The 23,137-nt window shown below is 36.0% G+C and overlaps 3 protein-coding genes across 4 annotated transcripts in view; 2 read left to right on the top strand and 1 right to left on the bottom strand.

Annotated features, from left to right (window-relative positions):
* LOC119068562 (putative leucine-rich repeat-containing protein DDB_G0290503) overlaps window positions 1-13,985 on the top strand; it is a 36,738-nt gene extending 22,753 nt beyond the window's left edge. Inside the window, exons 3-7 of one of the 2 annotated variants that reach the window (XM_037172190.1) lie at window positions 6,533-9,393; window positions 9,482-9,645; window positions 9,716-9,919; window positions 13,086-13,361; window positions 13,422-13,985. In XM_037172190.1, the coding sequence (XP_037028085.1) occupies window positions 6,533-9,393; window positions 9,482-9,645; window positions 9,716-9,919; window positions 13,086-13,361; window positions 13,422-13,756 (3,840 nt within the window). In that variant the 3' untranslated portion in view covers window positions 13,757-13,985. The remainder of the gene's footprint in view (window positions 1-6,532; window positions 9,394-9,481; window positions 9,646-9,715; window positions 9,920-13,085; window positions 13,362-13,421) is intronic. The other variant, XM_037172191.1, reaches the window with a different exon arrangement.
* A 1,585-nt stretch (window positions 13,986-15,570) lies between these two features.
* On the top strand, window positions 15,571-18,248 carry LOC119068573 (probable cytochrome P450 6a20). Its single transcript, XM_037172218.1, has 6 exons — window positions 15,571-16,072; window positions 16,231-16,424; window positions 16,480-16,795; window positions 16,859-17,051; window positions 17,756-17,877; window positions 17,942-18,248. Exons 1-6 carry the CDS (start codon window positions 15,674-15,676, stop codon window positions 18,233-18,235), a joined length of 1,518 nt encoding a protein of 505 aa, XP_037028113.1. The 5' UTR covers window positions 15,571-15,673; the 3' UTR covers window positions 18,236-18,248.
* A 1,535-nt stretch (window positions 18,249-19,783) lies between these two features.
* On the bottom strand, window positions 19,784-21,843 carry LOC119068577 (plasma alpha-L-fucosidase-like). Its single transcript, XM_037172222.1, has 4 exons — window positions 20,793-21,843; window positions 20,588-20,735; window positions 20,350-20,531; window positions 19,784-20,268 (listed from the first exon to the last, which is right to left on the bottom strand). The coding sequence occupies exons 1-4, from the start codon at window positions 21,465-21,467 to the stop codon at window positions 19,837-19,839; spliced, it is 1,437 nt and encodes a 478-aa protein (XP_037028117.1). The 5' UTR covers window positions 21,468-21,843; the 3' UTR covers window positions 19,784-19,836.
* Between the last annotated feature and the right edge of the window lie 1,294 nt (window positions 21,844-23,137).

Genomic DNA, 23,137 nt, shown 5'->3' on the forward strand with positions numbered 1-23,137 from the left:
TTTCACTTGAGGTGAGGTCAAAGTTTGCGTGTCCAGGATAAGACTTGAAGCTCCGCAGCTCATTATACGGGGAAGCTTTACCAACTCGGAAGAACTAATTGACTGAATGTATAAGAATCAACTAACTATCAGAAAATAAATGGAAATTTTATCGCCTAAATATGATGATTTTAACTGATGGAAGTCAATATGTAGGGCATAAAAACGATAGATGTTAGTAGCAGAAAGGAAATTAGAATACTTCTTGATTCATTTACACTACTGCTGGTATTAACATTTCGACATATACTTACTCTCAGGTGGCATGTTCATTAGGAGTATATTGATCAGACCTTCGAAAGCTGCTTGTATTTTCTTTACAAGCCTTGTAACGACGGTATATTATAACAAACGGAAAATGTTTATTCACAAAAACGTATTCTATACAATAATTTGTAATCCCTGGTAGTTGGCAAGAGAACAATTGCGCTCTAATTTCACTTCTTTTATGAATTTATATGAATTTTAAATTTCATTTTTTTTTGTATCAACAAACAATCGGTCTTTCTAATATATTACATTCATCAATATTTTTTATGGCAAGAGTCAGTTGTGTCAACAATGATATTATTTTTAGACGTTATATAGATACCTGTACAGTTGCGTATATAAATAATATTCGTAATATTACGATGGATCTAGTCAAGCTGAAAGTGCATCTATGTGTTAATTATACTCGTTACTCGTGTTTGACGGGCCATCCATAGAATGGATGACACGTACGGGAGGTGTGTTGTATAAACATCGAATAGCCTTTACAAGTACCGTCGATGATGGGTGTAAATGAAAACTATTTATTTTTCGAAATTTTGTCACATTGTTCCAATGGTATCGGTTAATTTTGTTAATTTATCGTGACTGCTCACGTCCCAACACAATTTTACTATATTATTCCAACCGATTAATTTAAGACGATTACGAATGGTGACTGGTTCGCGTATCGTTTCTTGTTGTTGTTGTTGTTTTATTAAGACAACTCTGTGTTTGTTAAATGTTCTATGTACAATATTGCATTCCTAACTTCACCCATTGTATCCATTTTTAACACCATTTACTCGTTTCATTCGATAAAAGTATTTCTTTAAAAATTTAAATGCGCGTCGAGCTCTATAACACATTTTCCACATAAGGTCATTTCAAATTTAACATAAAGGTGTTAGAACAATAATTCTTTTTCTTTCGGATGACCCACACAAAATGTATATCAGTCGGTTTCATAAATTTGGCTTGCTATTTGTTCGGTCAACCCTATTTGGAACTGTTGCAGATGACGTATCTGCAAACAAACTTAATTTTTATACAGATTATCTTTGATTCATAATTCAAGTGTGTAATTGAGCTCAACGAACGGGGCTTACTCCCGATAATTTAATATAATTCTACTTCCGACACCGATCGATCAAATAATCGAAGTGACAGTTTCGATGATTTTCACTCCCAGAATTCGATTCATGGAAAATATGATTTATTTCAATGCACTTCAAACATGAGTGGTACTCTAAATAAGGTACTGAAACTTGACACTGTAAAAATATTTTCATGTAAAATAGAGAACATTCTGCAGCTGACCACTATGATCACATTTGCATTTTTATTTACATATGTGGATATGGTCTCTCTGACTATAAGTTTTCTTCATAGAGCTACTTAGCTGAATCTATTTTCTTGTACAAAAATGACTACAAACACTTGGTTCCTTCTTATAAGTATAATTGTTGAATTTTTCCTTGTACAGTTGGCTGAAACTTTTTTATCTTCAAAAAATGAAAAGGTTAGAAATGCTCAGTTGTTCAGTTGCCAATAAAATCAAACCCGGGTATCAATATACTGTGACTACCTAAAACGTGAATACGCATTTTTGAGAATGGTAATAATATAGGTCTTGGCTACAGTCAATTGAGGTCAAAGATCGGCTTTTACTCCTACTTCAATGAACATAAAAATAAACGTTTGTCTTTTATCTTTTATCATAAAAGAAATATGCAAAATAAACATAACATTTGAAAGGAATGGCATGTTAAAGTTAAAGGTATTTACGCATTTGGTTTTAATAAGCTTCGTAAGACTATTAGTAAATCGTAGGTGCATTGGTGCATTGAATTACTTGAAAATCTAGCAAAAACGACAAAGAAGCTCCTTTTAAAATAATAACTTTCGCAACGAAATTTACAGGCCTCGAAAAGAAAATGAATGAAGAGCTAGAATATTCCATCAAAATAAGATCTGAACTTATCATCATTTTTCGGATTCGTTCAAATATACAAAAATCGTAATTGAAGGTGTGTGTAGCTCATTCTTTTTTATCAAAATTTCTTCATTTAATGCAACAAACTTCAAGCTTTTATCTGATTTTTTTTATTTCGATAACATCCGTTCCGATGTTATCCGGCGTGGGGTAATTTGGCACACGGTGCTAAAACAACGCTTTTTCAACTACGTAAAAGGGGAAGTCGCACACAATTTTTCGATACCAAAATGTTGTAAAAGGAGTCATTAAGTCGATGACATGGCTAAAAAGCATTTGCAGCAATAAACTTGCGTGTGCAAGTTCACCTTTTACGTAGTTTAAAAGTGCGTTCTTTTGGCATCGTGTGTCAGATTACCCGATACCAATTATCCATTAGATTGATCATTTGGAAATGTTTCAAAATGTTTGATATTTGAGAGCACTGAGGGGCATTCACATAGTGTGCACTCTATTGAGGGGTTCGACAAAAGTTTTGTGCCATTTCTATTTTAAAAGTTCGACGATGATCGAACTATTTACCGCAATTCATATAATCGCATAAGCTTTCGATGTATCTTCAATGCGTAATTTTTAGCGTATTGCAAACATATCATTTTCTATTTAAATTGAACGTGAGAAATAAAATCGTTCAACCATTTCGTAATGGTGACGGTGTAACACAATTTTTTGTCCATATTATGGCAAAAAAAATTAATCTCAAACATAAAACTATATAATTTCTGAAATGCATTTTTCCTAAAACGAATTGCATTTTATTATTGCGACAAATCGGAAACCGAATGATCGTCTCCCTAAAGAGGTCACCGCAAAATAATAATAAAATCGTAATCGTAATCACCGTAACCGATTATTTTTTTATAATTATAGCCTGTGTATACTAAAACCTAACAACATAAACGATCAATCTTACAAAACATGCATACAGCATTGGAATTAGCCATATATGCACATGTGTACCCAATACCCATAGGTATATACGTACACACAACATTTTTTTTCTTTTCATTTTTTGATACTAAGTGACTTTTTTACAATGCCATTTTAATAATAATCAAATAATATAATAACAAAATTAATATTATTATAGCTTGAAACCAACAAATAATAAAAAAAAAAAAATTTGCTCGTTCCAACATTATGCTCGCGTACATTACTGTAACGTATTGAAAACAATAAAGTTTAGATTTAAAAACGAATGCATTCAAAATATTTTTATTTTTTTCGTACATTCGTTACAATTTTTTTTTATTATTATTTATTTTCAATTTTTATTATCATAAAGTGCGTTTTGTTCGGCACTGATGGTAATATTTATATGTTGGAAAAAAATAAAATGTTCTCGTTACTTTTCAAATTGTTATTGACTGCACAATGATATTTTTTGTGTGACCACAACTGTACAAGTTGCAAGAGTTATGTTATGTGCACTGAGTTTTCAAAATGATGAACAATAGTACATTACTATGCAAGGGAAGTAAAGTGATATCTCGTATCCAGATGAGAAAAAGTATCCGAGGGCGGCAGCCCGAGGTACTTTTACTCATCGTGATACGAGATATCACTTTATTTTCCGTGTGTAGTACGACGTTTTACTATGCGAGTGATGTAAAGGTTATTGCCTATACATGTAATAGCCTTGTTACATGCACCAGCATAGTAAAAAACATTCTTTTACGAGGTAACTAATCGCTTTCATGGGCGGGAAGGTGGTAATACATGAATTGTCATGTTCATCGTACATTACGTCCTTTGGGACTTTTTATTTTTCCAAGTGTGGTGTTTGCAGTTCGAGTCGTAAGCGAGTGAGTAAAATCATTTTCAATAGTTCCACTAAAAATCACTGGTCCCAAATAAGGGTATGAGCGAGTGGAAAATAAGTTTTTCAAAATGATTTTCACTTACATGTGTATGTGTTGCCTAGCCTTCGGCTTAAAAAATACTTACAAACTTAAGTAAAAATAATTCTCTCCAGATACGAATTCCAACGAATGTTGTGTTCTCTTCGTGTGATGTAATATATATTACACACTTGTCACGAAGAAGTCGAGGCTTGCCGAGACTGATAGAGACAAGTGTGTACTCTATTTTATCAAATAAGCGAAAACAACAAAGAACTGAAGTGTAATTTTTGAATTATTCTTCTAGTTGAGTAATTTAGACATCCGAACATCGCGCGTATGTGATAAATATCTATTACTTATCGCTCGCTTAAATTACAGAGAATTGCCGAAAGATTAACGGAATTTCAATATCGGCAATAATGGGGCTTGACTTACTATATGTACTAGGAATAGACAATTTTAATCGAAATGTATGGCTTCCAAATATAATTTCGCAGTAATATTTGAACGAGTTTGGGAAGTCGCCAGTCGGCGTGATACTTATCGCGAAATGTTTTTCAGTGAGAAGAAAATTTAATGAAATGCGGCAATTTTAGCTCTTATCTTTGTTTGCAGACAATTTCGACTGACAGCGCAGATAGACATCCAAAATATTATCAATTTTTATTTTTTCGTTACACATAGATTTAATGTATTTTGTCAAAACTACGCGCTTCATGTAATTTTTGTGGATAATGCGAACTGCGAACTCTTTTTTTCGATCATTACATACGAAATAATGAATTTACGACTCGAATGACTCGAGCCACAAACAAAGTGTAATTCTTTTTTCCTCTATGCAAAACTGACTATTTTAGTATTTTTTGTGACGAGTGATGAAAAGTTGATTAGTAACAAGGCTTAGTCGAGTAGGACAAGTTTATGACGTGTAGGGCCACATTAACAATGCACGGATTTCTTTTTGAAGTTGTTAATTCTTCAGAACTATTTTACAAGACAGCTGAGCATTACTTTCGGCATTTACGTTACATACGTACTTTTAACTTGCAGCTGAGGTGTACTGAAGGTTGATGCTATCCCGAATTTGTACAGTAGAACAGCACATGACTCGTGGCCTGTTGAGTTATACTATAGAGCTGTATAAGTTCAATATTGAAGTGAATGATCTCTTGCTCAGCTAAACATTAATACACTTTAGTTGTAAGCATATACTGGTATGTTGCGCATTTGGTGCTACCCCGTGACAAAGAAATCTGCAGATTGGCTGAACATATTTTTTTGGCTGTGGGCAGTCTCCCACAAAGAATAATTGTTTAATGATATTTTACGGCCATGTTTCACAATTTTTTCAGCGCCACATATTCTCCCATCCTCATACCTGATTGACAACTAAAAATTGACATTTTACAGCGAATATCTAGCTCAATATAGCTGTCTGTATATCATATATCATAACTGTCTATAGGTGTCTTGAAACATAACCGATAACATCCCCTTGATAACAAACTCAATATGTCCGCTTACTGAGAAGAAGTACAAACGTGGTAGTTAATGTATGACCCCAGTACTTGGTACGGGTCTGAAAATTAGGCAAAGTTATTTTTTTCATTTTTTTTTATATAACATAAAAGTAGCTCGTAGCACAGCAGCTCCAGTGTCCGCTTGCAAATTATGTGATGTTAGAAGTGTATAAACATAGTGTAATGAGATTTGCGAGCCATCACTGTCCGATTTTAGGACTCCTAATTTCGTAAACAATGTAGGTGCGGTTTTTAGAGAACTGCATTGCTCGTAGTGTTCAAACTGGCCGCATCGTTTATGTCAAACTGGATGAAAATCATTAAATGGTATCGTTGTTATGGTCTGCAAAAAATAGTTTTAGTGGGTTAATCCAAAAAAAAAACTTTTTTAACAGTTTGAACCCGATGCTCGAATAACTTTTGCGTGTACTGTATTTTCCATTTCGCGATGAAAAAGCCCAATGAACATTTTTCAATCGAGATTAAGGTATACGTTGTTGCATACACACACATACCGCGACTTCGATATTGCGAATACTACGAAATTTATTTTGCAATAAAAAAATATTGTCGATTAGAGGTATTACACCGCAGTTAAATTAAATACAAAAGAAAAATATTATCGAAACGATGTCACAGTTTTCAGTTTGCGTCGAAGGTTTAAGCGGTGAATAGTTGTTTAGATTTACAACAAAGATTTCTGAGTATAAGGTACACGCACAAAGAATGTGGGATTACCATAAAGTTACCATGACTAGTCAAGGAAACATTTATGCTTCTTCATGACGTCGTTGTATTCTTATTTATAATTTAGAAAAAAATAATTTTTTTTAAAGTGAATTACAATTCTATTGCTGATGGTTGGTTTTTTTTTAATTTTACAGAATGCCGATCAAAATGCACCGCCCATCGAAGACAGTTGGTTCTGGGATCCCGAACCGAACACAGCGTCATCGTCGTCCAAAGATCATTCGTCAAAGTCGGGTTCCGGCGGTGACTTAACCATAATACCGTTAGATAATCAACGCAGTTCGAGTGAAACAATTGAAAAACTTCGGTCGGCCATCGATGACAAGGATCGACAGCTGGAAAAAGTGAAGATCGAAAACGCAATTTTAAACGAAAAGATCAACCAATTGTCCAATGAAAATCGGGAACTCAACACCAACATCGATGAGTTGGATCGACAGCATGAGACGGCCACGGAGCGGCTAATCGATATGAAAGATCAAATCGAACAGAAATGGAATGCCGCACAGAAGGAGCTGGAGATAGCTAAGCTTGATGGCAGCAAGTTGAATAAATTGCTGGCCGATTATGAGGATCTGACGGGTAAATACGCGAATGTGGAAAAGTCGTACATTAGCGGAATGGAAGAAAACCTAGGATTGAAAAATCAAATCCAGGAACTAAGTGCAGAACTCGAAAAGCTTGTTAGCAAAAACATGGAATTAATGTCATCGTCCGATGAAAGGGAAAAGGAAATCATTGACAAACTGGGTTTTGTGGACATTGAAAAGGAAAAGGATCAGCTGGCAGATGTTGAAAACTATAAATTACAAATAGCCGAGCTGAATAATCAAATCAAGGAATTGGATGATTTGAAAGTCCAACACCAAAAAACCATTGACGAATTGAAAGCCAGCAAGGCCAACCTCAGCAGCATGATGGAAGAGTTAGCTCAATTGAATAGTACGATCAGCAACAAAGAGTCTGCTCTAATGGAACGGGATAGTGACATAGAACAGCTGAAGAAGAAATACGATCATCTCGAGACATCGTTTAATGAATTCCAGGAAGACGCACTGATCAAAGAAATGGAATTGGGAAAAGAAAAAAATTCACTCGAAGATAAGTTGTCTTCGTTGGATGCCACGTATCAGAGCCTCTTAACTGAGCTGGAAAATTCGAAATCTCAGCAAAAAGAGTCAAACGACAAATATGTGCTTCAGACAGAGTTCGATAACTTAAAAGCGAAAGCGTCAGATAGTGAAACAAAGCTCGTCGAGGAGAATGTGGTGCTTCAAAAAGAAATTCTGGACTTGCAGACGTGCATCCAAAATCACAGCCAAGGTGCTAATGTCATCAATATTGAAGATTTGCGCAGCTTGATCAAAAAATACATCAATTACGATGTCACTTTGGATGGAAGCATGAACAGTTTGGAAGAGTTTTTCCAAGGTATCGGCGACTCGTTTAGTACACTGGATACGATCGAAAAAAATCTGAATGGCATGACCGATGAACTGAAAATTGTGCTGGCGGAGAAGAAACGCGTAGAACATGAGAAGGAGACCATAAAAGCCGATCTGCATCACTATGAAATCGAAGTCGGCGAGCTGATGAAGAGTAACGAAGTTCTGCTGACAGAAATCGAACATTTAAAATCCGGTAAATTGGAAACCATTTCCGAACACAATGAGGACAGCATCATTAGCTTGGAGAAACAGCTGGAAGATTGCAGTAATTTGAATCAAAGCTTGGAAGATGAGTATCAAGAGATTCGCGATCGGTTGGAAGAAGTTGAAAACGCAAAAGAAATGCTGGAGCAGAAATTGGAGAAACTAACGGAAGAACTTCAAAGTGAACGAGAAGCGTCGAAGGATCTTACGTCTAAATTGGAGAATCTGGACGCGGAACGATCAAATTTACTGTTTGAAATAAACGAATTGAAAGCTGAGGATTCGCTGAACGTGCTGGAGCAGTCAATTGCGGATAAAGATAGAGCGATCGAAGCTCTTGAACGTCAGTTCAAAACGTTGAATCAAGACCATACAGAATTGATAGCCAAATTACAGTCGTTACAAACTCAATCTTTGGAAATGAAAAGTAACTTACAGAGCCAAATTGCAGAGCTACAAAATGGTCTCGTAGCGAAGGATGAGCTAATAACGAAAAAGGAACAAGATGTTCTTGAATTGATCGGTGAAATTCGAGGACTGAAGAAAGAAAATGCAGAAAGATCCGAAACACAGGCAATTGATGAACGTCAGCAGCAGGAAACAGAAGGGTTAATCACGAAATTGAAAAATCTGGAGATGGAATTATCGAAGATCCAAGAAGAGTGTGTCGCTAAGCAGACCGAAGTCGACAGTTTACAGTTGTCAGTGGCATCAAGTCAAGCAGACAATGAGAATCTTCTCGCGAAAATTCAACATTTAAACGAAAAACTCACTTCTGCAGAAGAACACACAACAACAAATCAGAGCCTCGATACGATTTCCATGGAAAATGAATCGTTGAAAGTTGCGCTGGAAAGTCTGTCGAAAGAGAAGAACGACCTCATAGCTCTTATAACAGCAAAACACAACGAAAACGTTCAATACCACGCCGAAATACAACGGCTGAGCCAACTGTTGAGTGTTGAGGTCGAAAAACATCGAGAATGCATCAACTGTGCGGAATTGTCGAAACAGCTGAATGAACTGAAGGCAAACAATCAGAATGTGGAAAAGCTAAACGACCAGGTCACATTTTTGAGGGAAAAATCCGATATCCTCACACAGAATTTGGTTACCGAACAAATGAATCAGAAACTGTTGAACCAAGAGCGTTCGGAGCTAATCGAAGAGAAAAATGGCTTGGCAAAAGACTTGGACAGACTTCGACAGCACCTGCTAGAGGTGGAGGAGACCCATATGGCGGAAACGGTGGAATTGCAGCAGATCATTAGTGAAACGAAATCAAAGATGTCGGTCTTGGAAGAGGAGGCAAAGAAATCTAGTAATGCGTACACGTCAGCAAGGTAAGCATTTCAATTTTTTCAAGAGCGACCTGACTGTGTGGCAATTGACGTGGTTTTTACTTTAAATTTTCTAAATTTCTTCCACCAGTATTCGAGCGAATCAACATACCGAAACGCTACAAACGCAATATCAGTTACTCACACAACAACGGGATGAGCTGCTGGCCAAGCTTAGCGCTGCAGAGGACAAGGAATCTAGGAACGAAGCTGCTCTGATCAACCTACAATGTGCACTTGAACAATTCCAGAATAGTGAGTCAAAACAACATCAACTCCAAAAGCCTTTTCACAACCGAAAACCACATTTGTACATTCCTCACAGACAAGGAGAGAGACGTCGAATCCGTAACGTACCGACTGCGTAAAGACTTGGAAAACGAGGCAAAGAGACAGATTGAATTGCAAAACGAAATCAAGTCATTGCACAACCAGTTGACGGAATCGAAAAACGGTCTTTTGGCGGCGAGTAGAATCACCGATCAATTGGAAAGTTGTCAGGTAGCTAACGCAACTTTGAAAACCGAACGTGAGTATTTTGAGAGTTATAACGTTAACATCATCCCGAAAACATATTTTTTTGCATGTAGCAACACAAAGCGTTTGTCAGCGCGACACACACAAGCACGGATATAATGCAAAAAATTAAAAAAAAAAAATGCATTCCGCGACTCGTTCCCTGTCGCTGTGTGTGTACATGTGTGACTGCGGCGCATGTTTCGTTTGTTTAAAGAAGAACCAAGTTTTTTTTATCGAAAAATACTTTCATCCGAATTTTGTTGTTGGTGTTGTTGTTGTTGGCATTTTCATTCTTATCTAACTAAACAGCGAATGAAAAACGTTAATGACAAATAAAAAAAGCCAACTTGTGGTTATAATGCCGGTTGTGTGTTATAATATGAGTTGACAATGTTTTTTATTCATAAAATATTTAGAGCATGGCTGATGTACACATATTTCACACATTCGGTTGATAATGCGACAATTTTTGCTGTATACCGTGACTCATCCACCACTCATTAAAAATGGGCTTGCAAATGTCTATTTGTCATGACAGAATGATATAGATACGTGTGCATTAATGGATTCACGATAATAATTTCATTGGAACCACATTTTGTTTCCATGACAAATCGTTTAACACTAATTAGACACAGACACTCAATTTACTGAAAGGGCTGCTTGCAAATAACAAAGAGCTATGAAGGGAATTCTGCGAAGTTTATGGTAGTTTAATCGACAATGTCGATTCGACATAATTCATTTTAGTGACGACTTCTTAAAAGGAGCATATAGATGTTTGCTCTGGCCTGTCCGTTTTGTCTTCTAAAACACTTGCATCTACGTCAATCAAATGTTGAATTCAAAGCATCGTTTTTAGAAAAACAGTCGTTTTCCACGTTGTTTTCATTTCTTTTTCATGGAAATATTCGGTCAAAGACGTATCCATCTTCGCTCATTTGGAATTTAAATTCTACTTCAAATTAGTAGACAAACAAATGTTCAATGTGCGAAATTGAATTATTCATTAATCGAGTAAAAAATGGCATATCGTAGTAATGCTACTGGTCTGAAAATAAGACATTTTCTCTAAGATGATTCAGCAATTTGCCGAAACAACGCCACCATACTTCATACAGCTCTTGACTGTCTCGTTCTCTGCAGATTTAATATTAGCTGAAATTATGTCGATCTGTTGTTCAATAAATTTGAAAAGTTTTGCTAATTCTTTAAGGCCATGTACGTATTGACAGCTCGGAATGTTCAGCATGAAATGCCCGATCTGGATATCTCATGTGCGACTGTACCAGATTTTTTTTTCCAACCTTTTCATGCAATATCTTTGAGACTTGAACGGATAATAACTCTTGCGTTTGGTGTGGGGTGAAATTGAATGGTTCCATTTAAATCAGCATGAAATGCCCGATTATCATGTCCAGATTTTGATTGTAACATCGACATCATAATACTCTTGAAACGGAAAGCTTATATGCTTTGGTGTGCCTTCGTCGACTTTAAACTTAGAGATTTCCATTGAGAGTGGCGAAGAAATTTAGAGAATTAATTTCCAGATATTAAAACGATCGTTCTGCAGAAGGTCATGAATTGAATGTTTCTGTAGGTCAGTACGAAACATTTTTCTGATCTGTCCGGAGCACCGAATGCTCTAATGGCTCCATTTCTAAGATACAAATTGTCTCGATGTATTTCAGCAGTGTGTCTAACAACGATAATGTTTCAGAATAGTAACCACATAAATCCATAGCCCGAGGGCATTATCATCCCTCAATGGGATCGCAGATGAAGTTTGGAGTAATTTAGTGTTATACGCGATGACGAACGATAATGCCGTGGGCTCTGGGTTATTAACACTTCTTAAAAATCGTAAAAATTAAAAGCTCTGGTAAACAGTGCGGACGACATAAACGTTTTCGTGTGCACTAAATCGAGCAATAAGTGTTTCGGGCGTGCGTAGGGAAAGATTCGAATATCTGAATTTATCACCGGTGGTTAATAAACGTTAAAATTGTATTCAATTTTGTAAACATTTTCAGAACAAAATCAAATCACATTCATAGTTATAAAAACGCAACTTAAAGACCAATATCAGTTGGTAATTCTGGGCTATTTTATTTGTCTCGGAATTTCAATTGATATCCGTCATTTGGTTGCCATCACAAAATTCCAAATTCCGAACTTTAGAAAAAAAATTGAATTTTTATTTCGAATGAAACAAAAACCAAATTTTTGAGATTTGTTTTTAAGAAAAAGCTTTTTAGAATTATCTGCCTTTTTATTTGGAGCTTTTGAAACAAAACATTTTTTTGAAATTGATTTTTACGTAAATTTTTGTTTTTTTGTTTCTTTTGTTTTTTTTTATGTAATTTGATTATTTGATTTATTTTTGTGATTTTTTTTCGTTATTTAATATTTAAAAAGATTTTTTTTTTATTTTTAAAATTTATTTTTAAAATGAATTTTGATGTGCCTATCGTGTGTTTTATATTTTTATTTTTATTGTGTGTGTAAATGTTTTTCGTCTTTATTATCAAGCGTGATTATAGGGAAATCTCAAATTGTAATTGTGGGCCAATTGTGATACACTCACGTTACAGATTGGGGTTCCTCTGTTGCACGTTCTTATCTTCAATGTTTTTTTTCCAATTATTATTTCAATTTTATTTGAGTTTTTTTATGATTATTATTATTTTTATGTAATTGTTATTGTGACATTTTGCGGCTTTCATGTTAATTGAAGCGTTTGGAGATGTAATCCTTGAATTATATAAAAACTGCATTGCATTTTTATTGCATGTCAATTCATTTACTGATTGTGGTTTTTTGCATAGAATTCAATTTAATTTTGTTACTTTTTTATCTTCTTAATTTGTTGTCGTCGGTGGTATGAGTATTACATCAGGTACTGGTGTTACTTTGAATCACACTACCAGTACTTATGTTATGCTTGTACTAACGATGATAACTGCTGCATGGAATGAGACACATTAATTTAAAAAAAACGAAACCGAACTCAACTCATCATTGATACAATAAATTAATTATTTTTTTTAACGGATATGCGAATTCAATTTCACTCCCGTTTTTTCATTTAAATTTTTGTCCCTTCAAATTCCTAATCAACACACATACACATTCCACACCAAATTACCTCCAAATAATAAATTTGTTTTTAGTACGCGACTGCAATGACAAAATGGCCTTGATGGAGAAAAAGCTAATGGAATCAGAATCGTGCCATGCCGACAAAATTGAGAAGGGACTGCTGAAAAATCTACTCATCGGCTACATTGTAGCACCAAATCAAAATGACAAACTACAAATACTGAAGCTCATTTCGTCGGTGCTGAGTTTCGATCAAAGTGAAACGGATAAAGTTGGTCTGAATAAAACACACACGTCGTGGCTGAACTCGTTGTTGGCCGGTACCGGTGGTGGATCTACTGAAAATGGTATTTTCATGGTCAGATATGTAGACTTCTCAGATCGTTTAATGATTCCTTTTGTTTAAGTTACAGAAAATTACAACGCGAAAGGACTCGGCGAAGCGTTTGTCAAATTTTTGGAGAAAGAATCACAGCCACGCGCCAATACAGCGAATTCGATGTCGCTTCTCAATATTGTACAGAAACCGCTAACTAAGCCAGTGTCCAGCGAAATGTCATCTGCACATGTTTCGCCGTTGCCACCAGTCAGTCAACCATCAACAACAGCAGCTGCAGCCACAACAACCGCGACGGTGCCGGCACCAATTCAACCCATACTACTGACCGATTCGATTATGCAAAATTTTGCTCCGCCTCGGAATTCCAGTTCCATTCTGAAGGATATTTTGAATGATTCATGATTGAACGTTTATTACTGAAAGTGCATTAAGAATTCCCCTCACCCCGGTAACTTTTATAAATACATTTGTCCGTATATGAAACACAGTGGTGGTTAGTTTTGTCTTTATTTAACGTAAAATTTATTTTTTGTCTGTAAATTCTTTTTTTTTGTTGAAAATTGATTTTCTCAATTTGATATCTAGGCTAACGCGCATATTTTACAAAATAATAAAAATTTAATGAAATTTACTGAAACTTTGTTTTACTTCAAATATGGAGGATTTTTGAGAGAACAAAAAACGATTCGATTCATATAAAAAAGGGAAGCAATGTTAGTACCTGTTATCAGCAGTTCACCGATTAAATTACGACATTAATTCATACAAAGGTGAGAGGTTTTTCCAGATTGATTCAACTCCTGAGTGTTGAATATAATGTCTTTGCTAAGAATCCGCGAATGATTATGAAATCAACCCTAGGATGATTGCTGTTTAGTTAGGGACAAAAAGAAAATTCCTTACTAGGCAACAATTTGAAACTTTTGTAATGTATACAAATGATGACATAGAGGGTTGGGTAGGTCGCTCTGCCCTGAGTACGAAACACACATCTATTGGTCCCAGTGGTTTAACAGAAGCCGCTTCACAAAGTTTTTTTTAAAGTAATACGAATAGGACAGTGCACACTCCTTAGGTCTACACTTCCTATCGTTGACATGTATGAGTGTTAATTGCAGTATGTTAACGATAGCAAAGACAAAAACATATAATTGATGACATGCGGGTCATGGAGGTCTTACACAGTATAATGAATGTTGCAACAAATCAAGTGAAGGATTTTTTTTAAACAAATACTGGGCAACACTTTGAACAATAGAAGTATTAACAGATCTAGATTCAATGATTTTTCATACACTACACACTTTACAGTTCTGAATGGTTAAAGCCGTAAAGTGTGACACAAGCAGCAGAATCTAAGAATTTCTTGAGGGAATTTGATTTTTTTTTGTTGCAAAATTTGAAGAATTTGAAAGAAATTTTTGAGAAATCGATTTCTCAAAAAGTTTTTGACAAGCAGTGAACGTACATTAGAAGGGTGTAACAATTTTTCCCGCTGATTTAACATACCTGAACAAAAGGTTTCCCTTACTCGTGGATTTGAATTCGACGTATTACAAACGATGATAACCTATGCAACCCCTTTACTTCGTACTGTTCTAACAAACAGCTTGAGGCAAACTACCCAAATTTGTACAATAGAATCAAAAATGTATTTTAGCCATACCATGATTTGAACTCCAGTGGAAGTTGCGGGAAATACGTATTGTTTCAATAATTTAATAAATAATGGAGAACGGGTGCAAAACTATAATTTGAATATCAAGGTTCTCGAGTTGAATGCACTATATATAAAAGAGTAAGTAAGTTAGAGCTGTAGCCCCATTCGAATTATAAATTACTTTTGCAGGAGCATGGCGTTACGTAGATATGAGACCATATAATACATTTCATGTAAGGAATCGAAAAGGGCTTCTAATAGATTGGAATTTAGAAGACCATCACGACCAGCAGAGAAAACCTTCAAATTTCAGAACGAAAAAATGACCAACAGGTTAATTTTTTATCATTGAAAATATGAATCAATCTGCAACGATATCTCTGTCGTAAAAATAAATCGAAATGCATTGTATTGTTTGAAGCGTAATTTCTATCAGTTTCTGAATCTAAATATTTACTATTGCTCTTATCATTCATAAACTGATGAGTGGAATGACTATGCAAAAGGCGGCATTTATCGTCTAGTCTAATTGCATTGTTAACTCATGTATATCTGCAATTCAAATTTTAAGTTAAGCCAATCAATCGAGTCATTCAGTTTAAATTGGTCAAAGTGAATTGTTGTCGGTAGTGGTTGGAACACAATTTTTATTGATAGAAATGGGAGCCTTACCAGTTATCGGACTTTTCATTGTATTAATTACATTGACGACATATTACCTGCATAGAATATTTTCTTACTGGGAACGCAGAGGCGTGCCAAGTATAAGACCACTTATACCATTTGGTAATTTCAAGGAACTCGGAAGCAAATACTTTCTCGGATCAATGACTCAAAAATTGTACAACGAAATGAAGGGAAAAGCACCTTTTTGCGGTATCTACATGTATCTGGAACCAATGGTGTTGGCGTTGGATGTAGACTTTATAAAAACTATTTTGATCAAAGATTTTCCATACTTCCATGATCGTGGTCTCTATTTTAATGAGAAAGACGATCCTCTATCAGCTCATTTGTTCGCCATCGAAGGCAGTAAATGGCGCAATTTACGCTCGAAGGTATGGTTGGGAGTTATGGTTTTTATTTTATTTTTCAAAAGTTGCACGTTGTATACGCAAATGGCTACACTTGACGTGTAGCGACCGGATTATTTAATCGTTAGACATTGAAACTGTGTCTGGGAGTTATGGTTTTTATTTTATTTTTATTTTCAAAGCTGTCACCTTCATTCACATCGGGTAAAATGAAATTCATGTACCCCACCATATTAAAAATTGGAAATGAGTTTGAAGACACTCTGGCTCATTTATTGGAAGGAAAGGAATCGTTTGATTTAGAAGTCAAAGATATGCTGGCAAGATTTACTACTGACGTTATCGGCGAGTGTGCTTTCGGAATCGAATGCAATAGGTACGTTGTCCGATTAATTACCATGCAAAATGTGAAATAAACGGTTTCTCATTAGCCTAAAGGATCCGAACGCTGAATTCCGTAACATGGGCCGAAGGGTGTTCGAAAAAAGCCGCAATAGTCGAATAACCAACATCCTTATGCAAACATTTCAGGAGTTGAGCAGATTTTTGAAAATGAGATCCACATTGGAAGAGGTGGAGCGATTTTTTATTAACAGCGTTCGAGAAACTGTTCGTTATCGGGAAGAAAACGATGTAACACGAAACGATTTCATGGATTTGATGATAAGAATAAAAAATGGGAAAAAGCTGAACGAAAACGATAGTGATTCTGCGATTGGACTGTCGATTAACGAAGTGGCTGCACAAGTATTTACCAAACATAAGATTTGATTTCGATTTAAGACTCATAATCCAATTCTACTTTAAACGGCGTTCGTATTCTTTTTGGCTGGGTTTGAAACCTCATCCACCGTTATGACGTTCCTTTTGTACGAGCTGGCCCTGAATAAAGACATACAGTTGAAGGCTAGAAAAGAAATCAAACAAGTTTTGGAACGACATGGAGGTCAATTTTCTTACGAAGCTATGACCGATATGACTTATATTACTCAAATTTTGAACGGTAAGTTTATGAGGAACCTCTGTTATTCAACGCTTACGCTTACATATCAAACCAATTTTGTCTTTCTGCTGCATTTAACCTTTCACTGACGGCAAGCATATCATAAGTTTCACTATCTGATCTATTACTTCATTATTGGATCTAAGTATTTTCAACATATTGATTTTAAATCTATTACTTCATTTTTTCTTGAACATGCATTTTGCTATTTAATACTACATCAGTCCGTGCTTGCCGTTTATTGAATATTGTGTTACTGGTGCATTTGAGTTGCTTCTTCTATGAATATCACTCGATGATAAGTTCAGTATCATGTATCATTATCATACAACTGAATAAATGACAAGAAAATCGGTCGCTCGGCTGGCGTTGTAACTAAACTGCCATAGAAACATTTATTAAAGGAAATTTTACGATGTTAGGTTATAGCTGTAGTCCTGCTATTTTTACAGTTCGGATGAACTGATCTAAGCCTCAAATTTCCAGAGGAATTTTTCAGCTCGACCTGAATTTCAGAAAAACCGAATCCGGTTGACCATAACCTGATATCGGAGTACATCATGTACAGTTTGATACTTTAATTTTTATAGGCGCAGGTGTAGTAGAAAATACTCTGTGCTATCACTTCAGACGTCAATGTAGCAAAGAAATTTTGGACATCGTAAACAAGAAGAGACTGCAAATAAATTATTTGTTCTTTCCAGAGTCACTCCGAAAGTATCCGCCAGTGGGAAATTTGAGACGTATAACCAGCAAGGACTACAATGTTCCAAACACCAAATTGATCATACAGAAAGGAACTAAAATTCTCATTCCTGTTCATGCTGTAATTTATAGCAAAACCAGTAGCAACTATGTATACGTGAGAAAAAATTCTGTCTCTATTTTAGGTTCAACATGACCCCACCTACTACCCCAATCCGGACGAATTCAATCCTGATCGCTTTTCAGCTGAACAAATGAATCAGCGGGATAATGAAACGTTTCTAAGTTTTGGAGCCGGCCCACGCAATTGTATCGGCCTCCGGTTCGGTTTGATGCAAGCAAGAGTTGGAATGGTGAAACTTTTGTCCAATTTTGAATTTTCGATTTGTGACAAAACATCAGTTCCACTCCAGATCGACAAAAAAAGTATAATATTGTCCCCAGCTGGTGGAATGTGGTTGAACATTAAAAAGGTGTAAATCTTGTATCCGGTTTCACTTAAAATTTTACAATTAAAATACCAGCTCCGTACTGAATCGGTAGTACTGAGGCTAGTACATTACATGTAGGCTTGAAATGCTTGTGTGAAAATCAGGTCGGTGGTTCTAGTGTTGTTAACTAAACTATTTTTTGTCGATTAGAGTCTAAATTAAGGCGTAGAGTTCAAGTTGTAACCTAGACATAAGAAAAACTAGGTCCCACCTTTTTGGTCGGGTCGGGTCCCTTGACTGATAATTTTCCCAAAATAATGTTGTCTTTTGCTGGTTGGTAATGTTGGTAAACTTCATAGTCAATCAGATTAGACTTTTATAGATATCTTAATTTATTTTCATTGATTTTTCATCCTGGTTAAGAATGGACAATTTCTGTAGTCCAAGCAAATGACAATATTTTGACCTTAAACATCATCACATTTAGGATCTAAAAAATCTCAAATTACTCGCAATAAATAACCGCGACTCGTGTGAATTACAACCCTCGCTTCGCTCGGGCTGCAAACTTCACACTCGTCTGAGTTGTCTAATGTTCGATTTGCTTTGGCTGCAAACTTCTCGTTCGTCCGAGCTGTCTAACAATACGATACCGCAACTCGTGTGAATTACGACCCTCTCTTCGCTCGGGCCGCTAACATCACACTCGTCAGAGTTGTCTAATATTATATTTGCTCTGATCGCAAACTTGCTCGTCCGAGCTGTCTAATGTGACAATAAGATACCGCGACTCGTGTGAATTACGACCCTCGCTTCGCTCGGGCCGCAAACATCACACTCGTCAGAGTTGTTTAATATTAGGTTTGCTCTGATCGCAAACTTGCTCGTCCGAGTTGTCTAATGTGACAATAAGATACCGCGACTCGTGTGAATTACGACCCTCGCTTCGATCGGGCCGCAAACATCACACTCGTCGGAGTTGTCTAATGTTAGATTTGCTTGACTTTTTTCATTATATGTAATTTTGGGTGTCGCTTGTTAATTATTATCAAATATAAAATTTCAATTATCAATTATCAAATACCAATTATCGAATATCATTTATAATGTTCATTTAATACATTGCATTTCTATTTTCTGGGATAACTTCCGAAGCGGTGATCCCATATAGCTCATCGTCGAACTTGACCTTACAAATGTCAAATGTATAATTTTAAGAACCTAAATTGTTCACTATTTTCTGCCAGTCAAGGGAATAACACATTAGATTATCAATTATCAGCAGTGAAGGGAATTATCAATTATATCAATTATCAGTTGTGTATTATCAATTATCAACAGAGTAAAATCCTGTTTTTCTGGAATAATTTCCAGGGCTTTATCCCGACATGGCTCATCTTCGAACTTAACCTCAAGAAGTTCATTCCTCGTCGATTAAAAAAAAAATCATCAAAATCGGTTATGAATTACTCAAGTTATCGTGATGACAAAGAAAAATAGGTTACAAACAATTACGTTTTTGATAACATTTCATACATTGTGTGGTAACAAACATTTTAGGGTATTTTCTGGCGTAAGACCCTTGACTTTCAGTCAAGGGAATAAAGTAAGACACCGACATAAGCTCTAATGAAACTGTCAGCACAATTTTAATTCGATAAATTTATAACCAGAGTTGTCGCCCACTGTCCTTCCCAATTTTTTTCGAATTTAATTGACAGACCATTTTTGATTGATCGCCAAATAATTACTATGTCCTCCTGTCCCAGCAGCTGTATGTTATCAATCGGAACTAATTCACTGTCAACTGAACCGAAAACCATTTCCTGCCTATCCGTCTTAATGAACGCTTTCTGTAAGACAATTACGAATATCTTCCGTTCGGCAGGCTTATATGTATACCACACGCCCTCCGTTATCGAATCATTTTGTGCTGTAGGCCATATTGTAGTTCCATAAATTGCTTCTCCATTTATACTCAGCCATTGGCCCAGTTGGAGCAGACGTTCGGTCAAAATTGGCGCCAGCATTCCGTCTCTGGTTGGACCAACGTTAATTAGAAAATTACCGCCACACGATACCTTTGATTTTTTTAAATAGATATGGACACGACAGTTAAACTCTTTTCTTTGAACTTTTCGAGCATAGTAGGTGTTACATACTGTACTGACTAGCTGATCGATTATTTCTTGCGGAGATAGGTAGTCTTCGAGATGTGAATTTCTTCTATACGACCACGAATACTTGTCTATTGTGAAAGCATTTTCCCATTTATGGGGCATGTAGTACATCGGATTGTATCTATCCGCGCAGTTCCAGACTCCACCATGTTTACAGCTTGTGCCTAATATTAACTTTACATTTGTGCTAATAAAAATCTTTGGTTCTGATGATTCTTACCGTTTCCCCAGCGATCATTTACTACGACAGTATCCTTTACAGGACTTGAATTGTATAACCAAGCTAACACATCTAATGAGCCCCAATACTCATCCGAAGCTTCCCAATCTCCATCTGACCAAATAATTTCGGGCTTATAAAGTTTCACCTAAAACCGCAATACGAAGCAATGATCTTGATTGTAACATAGAAATGACATCTTTACCAGTTCTTTAAATTCGGGAATCACTTTTTGATGGACAAATTGTCGTGTACTAAAGTTTCGTTCTTTGTCTTTCAAATACAACGGATGGAACCATTCATACAATGAGTGATAAAGGCCAAATTTTATGTCGGTCTTATGTCGAATGGCTTTGGAAAACTCTTCGATGAGGTCTCGTCTCGGTCCAGTGTCTACCGAATTCCATCCGAATGAATAAGTGGATGGATACAACGCATATCCATCGTGATGCTTGCTCGTAAAAACCACATATTTCGCACCACTTGATTTGACAATGTCAGCCCATTTGTACGGATCGAAAAATTCGGCCGTAAAATCTCTAGCAAAGTCCTGATACGTAAATCGTGGCGGATAATTCGATTTCATGAATTCAACGCTCTTTGGATCCGGATCGGGACCCTGCCACGAATGCCAAAACCATTCGTTTCGAAAGCCTGGCACAGACGATACACCCCAACTGATTTTTACGCCCACTTTTCCTTCGTCATACCATGCAGGTATTGGTCGGGAATCTAGACTGTCCCATGTCGGTTCGAATTTGCAATGTCCACTGTTGACACCGATATCATTGTCGATTTCAATTTTTCTTTTTCTCGCTGCGCAAATGCTTACTAACGATAGACAAACAAGGATTCGCAGAATTTTATGCATTTGTATCATTTCCAAATTTTATTTTCAGAAGATCCACAAATCTTTCTGTTAAACGAATAGAAACTACATTCACTGTACCAGTCGTACTGATTTCTTAGAACTCAATTTATGCTCAGTCAATCTTGTTAAATACAGTCTAGACTATACATTTAAATCACATAATTTCATGTTTATCGTCGGGAAAAAAAAATCCATTTGAATGTCGCGTTTAGAATGCTGCTACTCTGATAAAATATTTAAATTGATGTGTTTGTAAATCTCATTTAACAGGATGTAGCAACATAGTACCGCTTACGAGGCGGCCTGCCTTTACATTATGGGAAAGGAGGGTATGAACCTGTTATTTCTGCTATTGCAGTAATGCGATTCAACTTTACTAAAAGTAATTATGAAAATACTAAAGTGGCTCCACAAAAATACGCACTTAGAAGAAGGCGAATGGTAGACTCTCGCGCTAGGTTACGTTATAAATGGAGCAAAATATAAACGTATGCTTTTAGGAGACTAATCCTCCTCACACCTTGTGAATGACCGTTAATGTCAACGACAAGCAAGTGAACTGTTATATTAATTGTTAAATGATTTAGAACTTGGAGTCGTTACCTGATACCCAGTCTACAAAAATGTTTGATAAAAGTACAAAATTTGGAGAAATATATTTTAATGCATGCCCCCCCCCCCCTGATTACCTCACATTTATTACCTCAGTCATGAAGAGGTGACTATTCATGAAATCATGACAAAAGGTTTTTTGTAGTTATTCCTCAGAGAACATACATACATAAAAGGAGAGTTATGCACTAACCGTCACAAAAAGACAGATCCCAGATTAAAAAAAATCGGTTTGCATTAAAACATTGTAGATGGCCCCCGAGGAAGTTCGTGATACACTCGAGATATTTTGAACCTTCACCGTTAAGCAACGACATGAATTTTGTGGCAATTGGAGAAAAAATTACAAACTTAGCAGGGCCTATTTTTGAGAATGTGTTTATGGAATTTTAGGAATTGTAGGAATTTTTGGAATTTTTTAGGAATTTTTAAGGATTTTTTCGGAATTTTTGGTAGTTCTTGGAATTTATTAATTTTGTTACTGAATAAAGTTCATACTTCAAATGCACTGTAAATCAGGTTAGAACTTTGTTTGGATTCCGCTCCAAAAAGAAAAACATGAGATAATGATGCTCATGACCAATTTATGTGGTAATATACTATTATTCTAGGTCTGTGACGTGGCATGAATAAAAACGGTAGTTACTTCAGCGAAAAAAAATTGAACTGACTGAAATATAGATACAATATTTGTTTTGAAAGTCAAAATTGAAGTCTTGATTGCCGTTCGATGGTTTTACGTAGACATGCTTTTTTAAACACTCCTTTGAACCACTCTTGAGATTTTGTCTTCGAGTTCGCTTTCGGTCTTCTGTCTTTTTCTGCCATCCTACAATTTAATGCCGCTGTTGCATCGAAATCAGCTACTATATAGGCACATTTGTATTAATATACAAATAATTGTATAAGGTCGACTTCGACTGAGATAGTGAGGCCCGGTCCTCATCCTTAAACCATGGTTCTTTCTATCTTTCATTACGTTTTTTTATCGTTATTTTTTTGGACGCACTTCAAGCATGAGTGGTACTCTAAATATGGTACTGAATCTTGGCAGTGTGTCACACATC

The sequence above is a fragment of the Bradysia coprophila genome (genome assembly GCF_014529535.1).
Source record: "Bradysia coprophila strain Holo2 chromosome X unlocalized genomic scaffold, BU_Bcop_v1 contig_20, whole genome shotgun sequence".
Taxonomy (NCBI): domain Eukaryota; kingdom Metazoa; phylum Arthropoda; class Insecta; order Diptera; family Sciaridae; genus Bradysia; species Bradysia coprophila.

Coding starts and splice junctions, on each gene's coding strand:
- LOC119068573 (XM_037172218.1), top strand. CDS start 15,674: ATGGGAGCCTTACCAGTTATCGGACTTTTCATTGTATTAATTACATTG. Junction 16,796..16,858: donor TTAACGAAGTGGCTGCACAA/GTATTTACCAAA, acceptor CTACTTTAAACG/GCGTTCGTATTCTTTTTGGC. Junction 17,052..17,755: donor TATTACTCAAATTTTGAACG/GTAAGTTTATGA, acceptor TGTTCTTTCCAG/AGTCACTCCGAAAGTATCCG.
- LOC119068577 (XM_037172222.1), bottom strand. CDS start 21,467: ATGATACAAATGCATAAAATTCTGCGAATCCTTGTTTGTCTATCGTTA. Junction 20,532..20,587: donor AAATGATCGCTGGGGAAACG/GTAAGAATCATC, acceptor AGTTAATATTAG/GCACAAGCTGTAAACATGGT. Junction 20,269..20,349: donor TCGATCAGCTAGTCAGTACA/GTATGTAACACC, acceptor AAAAAATCAAAG/GTATCGTGTGGCGGTAATTT.